Here is a 13,673-nt window from a genome sequence, read left to right as displayed (position 1 = left end):
ATTACTGACATCAAAGGGCATAGAGTTTCAGACATGGTTCACGCAAAGCCCTGGTGTCAACCAAACTCATTCAGAATATTGATTTATGAATTGTATAAAAAAAAGATCAAAGAAAAAAGAATGATGAAGTGTGGAAAGAAATTGTAAAGGACTCTCAGAACAGGAAAGAAATGTACCAATTTTTTAAAACGTGGTATTATTCAACAGGCACGTTCACTGCAAGCTCTATTAGCATACTGATCATTAGACACACACAAAGCACTTACTTAGTACTGATGCAGGGCTGCCACTATAACTACATTATGCATTTGGGAAAACGTTTAACAAAACATGTTTAGACATCTAAATAAAAAAATTGATATGCTTGACTATACTTTAAAGATAATGTCTTATTCAATATGTCGTGCTATGTCAGCTACTAACAAATACACAGTGAATGCAGTCATTTGGAGATTCTTCAATATGGTCATGAATTAACAGTGAATTTGGATTATCGGATACATGTAACATGGCCACAGATTAGTTTGACACCAAATAAATCAAAGTAAAAAAACAAATAAAAAAAAAAGTAGGATTCACTGATATAACCTGCTGTGAAAAGAAAAAAGTGTGACTTAACCATGTTATTAAACTCTGATATTCATGGTGTTGTAATGGTACATTGATGACAATGGAAATGGGGGGCGGGGGGGGGGGATTAAACAGACATAAATTATGTCTGGGTACCCAAGTGCCATAGCTTGGTATATGTACAAGCTGACATCTGATAGCATTAAATTAATCCTGTATAAAAGGATATCTAATTTGGATATTTTCTTGATTTCACAGCCTAATTAGAACTGGAAACTATTTCTGATCTTATTAACAGTTTTTTTTTCCCCCTGTTGTGACAGACTCAGAGGTTAAAACTAGGGTTGAACCTGAATCCAAATTTGTTACAAATGTACAGTACAACTGAATTTGGCAAATACTGGTTGCTTAAACATGAAATCCAAGCAGGAGGTAAGTAACTGTTACTAAAAGCTTCACAGTTTCTGTGAACACCAGCCAGTGGAATCGTTACACAGCATTGAATAAACACAGTTGTAGGATCAAAGCTCAGTTACTGAACATTCAAACATCAATATAAAAAAGGTTGTCTTAAAATGAGCTTCTAAAGCAACACTCTTATACCGCTTCCTGTATCACAATAAAAACTGTTTACCCTGAGTTATAACAGAAGTACAGTATGTAATTTATAATATCCTACTTCTACAGTCTATTTGGAAGTGGCAAGAAGGTTTAAAAGATTGTGACCTACACTTTTGGGAGAATGTAAACCAACCAACGCCAATATTTAAATAAATAAATAAATACATACATACATTTGGGACACCATAGACTGAAAAAGGCTGCCGAAGTTTTTTTTGTCTTTTACAGTCATGCATGTCGGCATTACTTTTTTTTGATACAGGCATAACTTTTTTAAATTGTCATGGTTAAGGTCAAGCTAAAGCTTCAACTTAAAAATGTTGTCATAAAAGTGGAAAAGGTTGTTAAATACCTAAATATTTGTACTGCTAATGTCATCCAGGTATATTCAAATATTATACTATACTAACAATTACTGTATATTGGTACGTAAGACTACCATCTACATATTTATAATCAACTGTAAATATCTGGTGGAGCTGGTTGCTGTATCAGATTGGTCCAGGAAGAAATTGTATCTAGCAAATAATTATATAGAATCATAATAATACGTTTGAGTTTCAATAATTAAAGTCCTGGAGCACAGGGATTTGACACTCTCTCACTTTAAAGTCCTGAGCTACAAAACTCGCATCAGTGCACAGTGAGCCAAAACCAGCCACTGGAACAAGGAATACTTACCTTGGAAAATGAAAACAAAAAATCCAACCCCAACGACATATTAAGTAGGGTATGTCCATTGTCTACTGAAATGAGTTCCAAAGCACAGGAGAGACATGCAGTCAGTAAGGCTTTATTCTGTTTTTTCAGTAAGTATGGCAATCAATAAAGGGTGATGTTTTTTTCTGTAGTAAAATTAACAGTTCAATATACTCAAATATTAAAAATACTGACAAGGTGTCCTTTTTCAATGCCTGAGAAACCGTAGAGTTGTGAAAATGCATTAAAATGTCTGTTTACTTAAAACAAATGTTTGAATCGGTGGAGTGGTTAACATTGCACCTCATTATCTTTCTCTCTTTATTCTCTACACATTCAATAATCTCTGCCTAGGTGTCCACTTTCAGATTATTTCCCTGTCATCTATTTTCCATTTTAAACCTGCAAGGGAAATGGCAAACTACACCAAGACGCCAATTCACTGATTCTTTTGCTTAAAAGCCTGAGACCAGGTGGAATCAATTCAAGATACAAACAAATGCCACTTTATGAAAAGAAATATAAATTACAGTACAGTTCCATTTGCAATGTGATCCGTCTTATGGGACCTCAAGCTATATCCATAATAAAGCATTAGCTGAAATATTTGTCGACTTAGTTTTTTTTTTTTTTTTAACCAGTTTCCAACTTGTTAAATTTGCCTTCTGTATTTACCCATTTCCACCCCACCCACCCAAACCGTTGCAATTGATGGAGCAACTCAAACAACTTTTAAGGCATCCTACTTTCTTACCACCCTTATATTCTGAATACTGACAACAGGGAAGCAAAATCTCCAGAATTAACAAATACAACCAATTCTGCCACCCTGCAACACACCATTCTATTGATCTAGAATTATTGTAGAGTATGGTATTGGTAGACAACATTTCACAATTCGACATGGAACTTCCTAGCTTGGATACATAATTTGTTTTTATTATGTTACATTTTATTATAATTTTGTAGAGTTGTGAAAATGTATTACAATGTCTGTTAACTCAAAACAAATGTTTGAATCGGTGGAGTTCCTACTCATGGATCATTTGAATTAACAGTTTTAAAACTATAAATAGCCTGGCTAAATGGCAGTTGAGAGTTCAGTTCAAAGCGACAGACAAACAAACCAAGTGCGAGAAGGAGAGCAGGTTGGGAGAGGGGAAGAGGGAATGGGCTCGCCCCAGGTTCAGCTGGGGGAGCGGGGCTGAAACGAAGCTGAAGCGTCTCGTCTCCCAAAGAAAGCTGCAGCTCTTCTAGCAGCAAAAAATTACAGTAAGAAAGATAACCACACAATAGGCCTAATATTTATTTTATTATAAAACATGCTGAGTAAGATGTCTGTTATAAAGTGCCAGCACAGCTTTTCTTCAGTTCAGATACTGATCAAAAGGGAGAGACAGAAACGGAAGTTAGACGGAAAAGTTGATTACAGTTTGAACACCAGTACTGTATTTACTGTAGAAATATTGCATGAATCACTGGTATAGGGAATAGTGCTATTCCTTGGGATAACAAAATACTGAGCTGAAGTCATGTGATTTCATAGAATCGCCAGGTGCTCAGTGTTTGGTATACGATTCAAGTTAAAATTGCCAAAATGGATTAAGAATCTGTACAAATAGCCATTCGAAAAGGCATTATTTTAATTAATGCAAACACAGCGGAAGATATGACCATACCCCGCTTGAGTAATGAAGATCGCCTGGTTGCTATCAGCATGATTGAAGGCGGCATGTCTGAGAGAAATTGCCCGGCGAATGAGATGTTCTGCTTCTACAATCAACAGACTAGTCCAGAGAACCCAGGAAACCGGCTCTGTGGGGAGGGACAGCCCACATCCTGGAAGGCAGGAGTGTTATGCTGACTGTTGTGTTGTTCAAGCCAACCAGTGGGGCGGTGGAAGTGTGATGATGTGGGGAGGAATCTCCTCCTTTAACACAAGAACGACTTTGGTGCAGATTGAGGGTAACCTTACTGCTCAGTGATACATTGACAAAGTCCTTGAGGCAACAGTTTTTCTGTTCCTGCAAGCCAATTCAGAAGTGTCGACTTTACAACAGGACAATGCAAGACCACACAGTGCTAGGATTACAATTGCACGAATTCAAGAAAACAATGTCAAGGTCTTGCCATGGCCAGGTTTTTCACCTGACCTGAGTCCAACAGAACATCTGTGTGACCAAATCACCAGTGCCACCCACAAGAGACAACTGCGACGAGCCAACCTTCGCCAGCTGGCTGCAGCTGCACAGGAAGAGTGGCGGAACACCCCATAACAGTTTATCCAGAGGCTGATCAGGTCTAGGCATCAACACTGCCGGGATTGTGTTAATGCACAGGGAGGTCATACCCGATATTAACTTCATAATGTTTTCATTTTTCAGTGTGTCACGTTTCATACTCAAAACTTAAGATTCTTTGATCTGTATTTTTGCTCACATTTTCTGTGATTGTTTGATATCTGTATAAACAAAGCGCCAACTTCCCAATGTAAAACTATACAATATTCTGTTCGATTTAAATTTTACTACACTCATTTTATAATTGATAACCTAGGAATACTGACTTTTCATATTTTTTTCTGTGCCAAATTCCAGGGCTAATTTACACTGAAGAGACCCAATGTTCAATTTTCCCAACTTGTTCCCTTATAGGCCATCAGCTCTTTCCGTAAGCATTAAAGAATAGCTTGCAACCCAAGGCTGCTCAGTGATGCATGTTACACAGGGTTTGGTGAAATTATGCACATGTTTGAACACGCGTTGTGTAGATGAAAATTTTAATTAATGTGTCGGATATGAGGGGGACACGGTTAAAATGTTTTGGACTATTCCATTAATTCAAAATTTAGCCAACATTTATAAAAAATGTATACCACACTTTATGAAATGTTCAGTGAAATGTGTACTGTTTGAATAATTTCACAATGTAACACTAACAAGTCATTCAAGAGAGAGACATTTAGCTTGTCACAGTGTAGTCCCTAAGAAAACTGACAATTTAGTATTGAGAAATTAGTATGTCCTTTCTTTGAGTAACCTTAAAATAATTTTGTCTTTGCCTCGGCTCTTCGACTGGCTTTATTAGAACAGCAGAATGGGGAGATTAAGTCTTTCAAATTATCAGGAAATTACAGGTATACAAATTAACCAGTCTAGAGCATTTTCATTCAACAAGCCAACCTCTCTTTGCAGGTAATTATGATCGAAATGCAACAAAACAAAACAAAAATCATTAGTAACATGTCTAGACAAGTGAGCCTCATAAAACAAAGTAGTTATTAAAAAGACAAATGCATTGGTTAAATTCCACATTTATTAATTTCCAATGCAGCTTGGGCTATAAAACCAAGCCATCAATAAGCCAAATTGACTTTTTTTTTTTTTTTTTTTTTTAATCACATCCATGTAAAACACATTTTTCAGAAAAATCTGTCAGCTCCCTGCCTTTCCACTTCTTTGTTCTGTCGGCTTGTCACGACCCATTATCCCTGAGAACACTTCAGCTCTTCTTTAAAACGTTGTGACCTTGGAGCGCCTCTGCCATGAACATTTTAGCTAGGTTCTGAGAGGTAAACTCCTTGATGTGCTGGCAGTAGGTGTTGATTTGCCCTGAGGAAGAAAGAATACAAAATAAAAGGGGGGTTTGCATTTTTTACAATTTTAAAAACTTGCATTAACCTAATATGATGTAATTTCTGCTTTGTTTAACTCATCTGTGCTATGACAAATTAAAAATCAGGGTACTGGAGCAGAATGTAACGCTTAATAAAGAATACTTCAACACACTGGGTCAATTCAATTAAAATTGCAGCATCCACAATACCATCCTTTTAGGTTGTTAAATTATACATAATTTGTGTACAAATATACTGTAAACCAACATCTCCATCTGTGCATGGACTTGGTTGGGTCATCCTGGGCAAAAAGACAAACAAAAAACAAAAACTCAACAACAAGTGTTGAGTACAAAAAATCTTCAATCATACCATTGCCATCACAGTTTTCAGATTTCTAAATACGAGTAATAAATTATGCAAGCCCCTAAAATCAAGATGCTTGGGCAACACTTCAATTTTCCAGAGTCCCTCGGGCTGTAAACCTGACATGACAATCTACCCAGAAACATACCCAGTAAGTGGTTACAAACTTTGAACCCACATGAAAAAGTGTGTAGCCGTATCCAAAATTGGATTATCAGTATATCACTTTTGCAGCAGCTACCTTATGGCCAGCCATTGTACACCACTGGTATAATTTATAACTTCATGTGTATTACACCATCATCAAGAAGTAGTAGACCCAAGTATACTTTCTCATTGCTTTTAAATTGAGGGGTTCTGAGTTTCTCCCTCCAGTTCTTTATTTTCAACTTTTACCTCCATAGTATTCACATTGAAGGATATGAAGAGCATTGTACAGACCATGCATGAGTCCTTTATATTTCCTTACGTAATGTAAATAAGCATTTTAACTCATGTTATTGATTTTTCGTACACACATTCACGCACATGATTCTTTGTTTTGTGTATTCCAGCTTTAAGATACTGTATACAGAATAAATATGGAAATATGCGTTAAATTAGCAGTAAAAAGATGTGGCTTCTGTTTACTGACAGAAAAATGTTTTATGAATGTACACTCAAGTCTAACTACAACAACATTCAATTAAATAAGTGTATTTCAACTTTCTGCCCATACACATCAACAGTGTAAGGTACTGCACGCAGGAAATAAAAATGTACATTATAAATATCATATGGGAGATATTGAAATTGGAGAAGGAATCTATGAAAAAGACCTAGGAGTTTTTGTTGACTCAGAAATGTCTTCATCTAGACAATGTGGGGAAGCTATAAAAAAGGCTAACAAGATGCTCGGATACATTGTGAAAAGTGTTGAATTTAAATCAAGGGAAGTAATGTTAAAACTGTACAATGCACTTGTAAGACCTCATCTTGAATATTGTGTGCAGTTCTGGTCACCTCGCTATAAAAAAGATATTGCTGCTCTAGAAAGAGTGCAAAGAAGAGCGACCAGAATTATTCCGGGCTTAAAAGGCATGTCATATGCAGACAGGCTAAAAGAATTGAATCTGTTCAGTCTTGAACAAAGAAGACTACGTGGCGACCTAATTCAAGCATTCAAAATTCTAAAAGGTATTGACAGTGTGGACCCAAGGGACTTTTTCAGCCTGAAAAAAGAAACAAGGACCAGGGGTCACAAATGGAGTTTAGAAAAAGGGGCATTCAGAACAGAAAATAGGAGACACTTTTTTACACAGAGAATTGTGAGGGTCTGGAATCAACTCCCCAGTAATGTTGTTGAAGCTGACACCCTGGGATCCTTCAAGAAGCTGCTTGATGAGATTTTGGGATCAATAAGCTACTAACAACCAAACGAGCAAGATGGGCCGAATGGCCTCCTCTCGTTTGTAAACTTTCTTATGTTCTTATGTTCTTAACTTACCTAATGGCATTCTGATAAATTCCACATACAAAATTTGAGATTTAATGTAACCCCATTTAAAAGCACTATCAAAGAGACAGGGAACAAAAACATATGAGTAATTCTGCATCTCTTTTGCCACATTTTGGTCAATTGCAACAACTAAAAGGCTTTTATGTCATTTATCTTTCTAATGAATCATCTTTCAGGAGTTTGTATGAGGATAGTTCTCCAATTAATTAATCTGCCGTTTACAGTAGAGCAACACCATTATTTATTGTTGACAAAATGACATTGTCATAGCTGAAATAAGTGTTTTGTCTGTATCACTGAAAAGACCAGTGGTTAAAACAATGTAGCACTGAAATGGTTAACGATTAGCGGATGCCATGTGCAATGAAACTACTGTGAGAATCGTAGAATACAGCCGTGCAACAGCTGTAAAGACACTATGTCAAACTGTGTGTGTCTATCAGTGATTTGGCTAGAGGTTAAAAAAATGCAACTGAGCAATATATTTCTTTTTAAAATGACAGGCATGAAATTATTCATTTTTATTGTAAGACAGCCACAATCTCACTTGACTTTGAAAATCACAGACTACTGTATTCTCTAAGCAATAGATCTGTACCATCCTATCAAGTGACATATATGTTGCAGTACAAGCAAGTCAAAAAGAGCATGCACATACACAATAATGTCACTGCTACAAATTCCCTTAAATACTGATTCTTGTATGACATGTTCAAGACATTGCTATGAACCACTAATTACTGCTCTATATTTCTCTTTGGTAAACACCCTATACTCAGATATTTGGCACACATGACTGGTTTTAATAACCACTTTAGCTAGTGTGAAAAAGGCCTTTGCCAACCCTCTGACTTCCTGCTTCCCTTCCCTTCTTTAAAACTAGGACCTCAGAATAAATCTGTTGTCTAGCAGAAAAAAAAAAAAAAACGGATCATATTCTCTGTACTGCAGCAACAGCAAGAGTGGCAGTTGAATACGGGTTTAGTGTCAGAAAGACAGCAATCATGTACATGTTCAGGTCAGTCAAAAAGTATTAAAAGGTGCATTTTTATATGGTTCTGAAAATGAACTTCTAAAATAGACATTTAGCAAAAGCAAAACCCATACTACTCCTAAGTGATATCTGTAGGTGCCATTTACTTCTTGTACAAGCTGTTAAAAGGATAAACCACTACTGTTCATATCTGTATCATCCTCATTATCCTTCTGTTCATTACTATTGTCACATTCTACTAGTTACTCCCACAATAAAAAAAGGTTGTACATGGCTGACTATTAAAAGCAAGATACTTGGTTGTGTTAACCACCTGTCGAAACACCATCACAGGGCATCACCAGTATTACTGCAGATGAAAAAATAAATACAAATTGATAACCAAATGTAGCACAAATGCTCTGCACTAATATCTGCCCTGGTGTCCTTGCTAACTCTATAGTTTTAGCCTGATTTATTACATTTTAAAAGTAAAAACACTGGCTCGCCTCTGTATAAGGATCTTCAAATAACAACAGGGAGGAATCAATACGGTTACACTGGCAATAACAGATGGTTATCTAAATGGTAGGCACAGGTAATGAGTTTCTTAAAACAGGTGAACACTGAACCATGTGTTAACGTATTCTAGTTGAGGTAGTGAGCCGAGTAAAGCAATGTTACCGATTTGGTACATACAAGATTTAACTGGACTCAGAGAAACTGTGTTTAATTTTAAGGGAAGAAACCAATATTTTCTGTATGCTGCAGCTTGCTGCTGATCTAATGTGAGTAAAATGTATAAAGAAGTATAAGTTCACCATACTGATTAAATTATACCAATGACTGAATATAAGTGGGTTATAAATTACCAAGGCAAGAGACTTAAACAGCTGTGGATAAAAATGTCACACTTCAGTAAGAAGAATGCGGGAGAGAAAATGAAAATCAGCTTTACAGCATGAAACTCACTAGTATAAGTTCTGAATTATGAGAACTAGACACAATGTTCAGCAGAAGTGTGTCACGGTAAATGAACACTATAGAGTAGAAGGAAACTGCAGTAGACACAATCTAAACAATGTTGCAGGTAACATACAGTTTCGATCCCTCTAAATAATGACAAAATAAATGTACAGTTAATGAAATACCTATCTAAACAAACACTGAACAAGATATTGGCTTTTGTGCAGTTCATCTTATTTCTAATACAATTTTCTTCACTGAGAAATAGTCTGAGTGATTACCTGCCCCTCACACTAAGTGGTATGCACCGAGTCTTCCCACATACCAGTTACAGAACACATCCTGTGTATAGTGTACATACTGTGTGTACTACATTATCACAATACTCTGTCCACCTTGTATATATCACGCAACCCTTATTAAAACAAATAAATAAATAAAAAACACGTGTTATACGGTATGCAATTCTTCGAACTTGTGTCTTGCATGTACAATGGCAATACCGCAGTGGCTCAATTTCTTCTCACTGAAACTGCTCTTCCAATTATCTCCTTAAAGGGCACAAGATGAATTCTCACCTGCAATGAGGAGCGTGTCCATTCTTGAAGGAGGTTGGGGTGGTTTGAACATCTTGCTGATGTCCTCCTCAGGTAACGGAGGCTCCCCGCGTGTCTGCCTCTGTGTGTTCTCCTGCTGACGCCTCTGAAGATACTGTGGAAAGAGATTTGCTAAAAGTAAGGACAGATCTGCAAGTCAAGTCTTACTCGATTAACCTCAGCCATGCCCTGTGCTGATTTAATTAAATATTTGTGTTTGTTTAATTGCCTACGAGTCATTTTATTTAAGCTTATTCAAAATGTACTTAACTGTGATTGATTAATTCAGAAGTATAGTAAATGTGGCGCCTTTAGTGTAATACTGTTTTGCCAAATGTCTTTATGTTAGCAGTGTACAATGCTAGTTTTGTATGAAAATCCCCATGACAGAACTTGCTTTTATATACTTCCATATTACATGACCTTTTTCCATTCACGAAGTTCGGTATGCACTCAAAAGGACATGTATAATGTAGGTTTATCCGACACAGAATGGTTTTCCCAAAGCAAATGTATTTTCCATAAATCCAGTGAGCACACAGGAAGAAAATTAGAGTTCAACTTGTTTCAGTGGGCAAATCAAATCAACATCACAGCACACCAGCTAGTGTTTTCAGCATAGCAGCAGCAGTTTAAGCATAAAGACGGCATTTTAAAAATATAGGTATTGATTTGTGAGGATAAATAGAAATATTATTGATGGTTTTATGTAAAGAAAGGGGAAAATTAACAATTTGATTAAAACAACAAGCTCCCTTGTTATTAATGTATTTCTTTGTTTGTTTTTGTGTTATCAGCTAATCACCATTATATATCCTTTACTTGAGTGAAAAACAGAAGAGGCCATCTTGCTTTTCCAGGAAAAAAGGTTAACTATTGAAGGAACTGTGCTAATTTATTTAAATTGTGTAGTGCCACAAAGAAAACTTTAAAATGTGTGCAGCTGCCTTCTCTGCTGTCCCCTGGGACACCTTTGATTCATCTCAATGGATTTTTCCCACTGGTAAATTAGTAAAACTTTGATAAGATCACACCATCAGCAATGGACACATTTCTTTCTCTGCATTAATTAGTTTGCACATTAATTCAAGGTTATATTTTGGTACTGCAATGTGTTGGGTTTTATTACATAGCAGGTGAAGTGCAGTTTATTCTTATTAAAATGTAACATGCTGCACCCTCAATCACAGAAAACATGCATGGTCCTTGAAGCCACATTTTTTGTAGGTGCACACGATATCAGATCACTTAAAAAAAGTCTGGCAAGAGATAAAAAGGGCAAATGGCCAATTCCAGTGTTATACAGTTCAATTGCAATCAAATCCACTTAAAAAAACTGTTACTCGGCCATGGCACAATTGTTAACAGTACACGTAGAACACGGAGCAAAAACAGGGGGAGAGGTCCACTTCCATGGAGTACTACTCACAGGATGTGTGTGTGTGTGTGTGTGTGTGTGTGTGTGTGTGTGTGTGTGTGTGTGTGTGTGTGTGGTGTGTGTGTGTGTGTATATATATATATATATATATATATATATATATATATATATATATATATATATATATACACATACATACATACATACATACAGTGGCTGACAAAAGTATTCACCCCCCTTGGACTTTTCCACATTTTACTGTGTTACAACCTGGAATCAAAATGGATTTAAATCAGGAGTTTTTGCCACTGATAATCACAAAAAAAAAGTCCATAATGTCAAAGTGGTACTCATTGTATGCCAGAGCTGCCGATATGCCCCTCCGGGGAGTGATGTCCTCGGTCCAGCCTCCCGAAGGAGCAAACAGTCACTCCATGGAGCTCACAACATCTGCACATTGCACTGTGTTGCAGACTGCTTTCTAACTCCGCAGCATCTGCTGTTGTGTCTATTTTTTCTCCTGCTATTGCAGCTAAAAAAACATTTTTAAAAATAGACTTGTGAATTCCTCCACCAGGGCCCGGCTCTGCCACGTCACACAGTTGACTAAGCCGGGTCTCGTCCTCAACGATGCCAAAAGCCAATTAATTCCGGTGCAAAGTACGGTTTACTTGGGACTCTGGCTGGACTCCCTTACAATGCGAGCCTTCCTGTCACACGACAGAGTGACCGCGATTCAGAATGGTCTATCCCGGTTTCAACAGGGATAGTGCACATTTGGGAAGGTTTCGGGAGGGACCAAGTTGATCTTTTCGCCCAGGCTGAGACAAATCACTTCCCCCTATGGTTGGCCCTCCACCGCTGCAGTGGTCCACTGTCCCGCTACGCCTGGATCTTCCAGTCAGACAAGAGGCGCTCTGGCACTCGGAATCGGGCAGACTCCAACTAAGGGTCTAGCCCCTGAACGGAACTGTCTGTCCGTCTTGGGGCTCTCAGACACGACTGTTAGTACACTGCAGAGTGCCTCCTCCACAAGGTTGTTATTGGTAAAACGGTCTGGTTGCTTGTCACCGACGAGTCAACGATGCCCAAGATCAGTATGGGTTACATACTATTTGTTTTGCAAGACCTAAATGGTGAGCATGCATCTGACGTACTAGAACTGAAAGCTGTCCTTACAGATACACTTTACCTACAGGCTGTTAATTACAACACCATTTCACAAGCTATTGTAAAGTGCTTGAATAACTTTGACGTTGATGTCATTTATCTCTATATTTCATGTGTAAACTAATAATAATAATAATAATAACAACAATCATAATAACATGTACACATCATTTATAAAAATAGTTCCGTGCACATTCCGCGAAATACAATACTTTATCTGTCACACTGTCGTGAATTTTAAAGAAAATGTCTGCAATTTTCACAGGGCCTTAGTCATGACCCTATCTCTTGCCCTAAAGCAATTATTTTACAATTCCTGCAAGAACTGCTGGAGGTGGGTAAATCCCCCCTCTACGCTGAATGTTTACCAAAGTCCCCATTGACTCTGTGTACTCAGGCGCTCATTTCCTGGCGACCCGTTTTCTGAAGGGCGCTCATGGTTATGTCCTACTAGAAGGGACGTCCTCCCCGAGTGGCCCAGACGTGGTATTGGAGGCTCTCACTGATCACCTCCGCTAAGTGGGGGAGTGAGCTACAGGCTCTGTCAGTGTAAAGTTCCTGTATGCACGTTTGGGACCATGGAAACAGGGTGTCGTTACGTATGAACCCTGCTTTCCTCCCTAAGGTTGTTACGGCTTTCCACTTAAAACCAGTCAGTGGAACTAGAGGCTTTCCATCCCCCTCCTTTTTCTTTGGAGGAGGATCTGAGACTAAACTCCCTCTGCCCGGTTCGGGCATTGAAATGTTATGTTGGGAGAATGAGAGCTCTGCGTTAATCTGATGTATGGACCATGGGTCAGGCCCTCTCAAAGCAATGGCTGTCTCACTGGATTGTGGACACAGTTTCAACTGCATATACTAATGCCAGCGTACCCCCACCTGGGCGGGTGGTCGTGCACTCTACAAGTGGAGTGGCTACAACATGCACATTCTTTCGAGGAGCCTCATTGACTGACATTTGCACTGCGGCTAGCTGGTCTACTCCGCATACTTTCACCAGGTGCTACTGAATTAATGTGGTAGATCCCTCTAAGTCTTTAGTAGGCACAAGGGTCCTCATCGCTAACTGGTCTTTCCAGTCTTGATTCGTCCCTCGTCTGCTGTCTGACCTATCGGCAGCTCTGCCATAAAATGCTCCATGAATACCTGACTAGTGCCAAGCACAACCCAAAACTATTGCTGGTGGTTGTCTTCTTTCAGGGAACCAGGGTTACATCCGT

At 38.1% G+C, this 13,673-nt stretch overlaps 1 protein-coding gene across 1 annotated transcript in view; it reads right to left on the bottom strand.

Moving 5' to 3' along the window:
- Positions 1 to 4,756: 4,756 nt before the first annotated feature.
- LOC121314902 (eukaryotic translation initiation factor 3 subunit H-like) overlaps positions 4,757 to 13,673 on the bottom strand; it is a 122,305-nt gene continuing 113,388 nt past the window's right edge. Inside the window, exons 7-8 of the mRNA XM_041248645.1 lie at positions 9,888 to 10,020; positions 4,757 to 5,501 (exon numbers count right to left, since the gene is read on the bottom strand). Of these exons, the coding sequence (XP_041104579.1) occupies positions 5,392 to 5,501; positions 9,888 to 10,020 (243 nt within the window). The 3' untranslated portion in view covers positions 4,757 to 5,391. The remainder of the gene's footprint in view (positions 5,502 to 9,887; positions 10,021 to 13,673) is intronic.

This window comes from Polyodon spathula, chromosome 4 (genome assembly GCF_017654505.1).
Source record: "Polyodon spathula isolate WHYD16114869_AA chromosome 4, ASM1765450v1, whole genome shotgun sequence".
NCBI classification, from domain to species: Eukaryota; Metazoa; Chordata; class Actinopteri; order Acipenseriformes; family Polyodontidae; genus Polyodon; species Polyodon spathula.
Note: the sequence above shows the minus strand (reverse complement) of the source record. Positions and strands in the feature narration are given on the sequence as shown.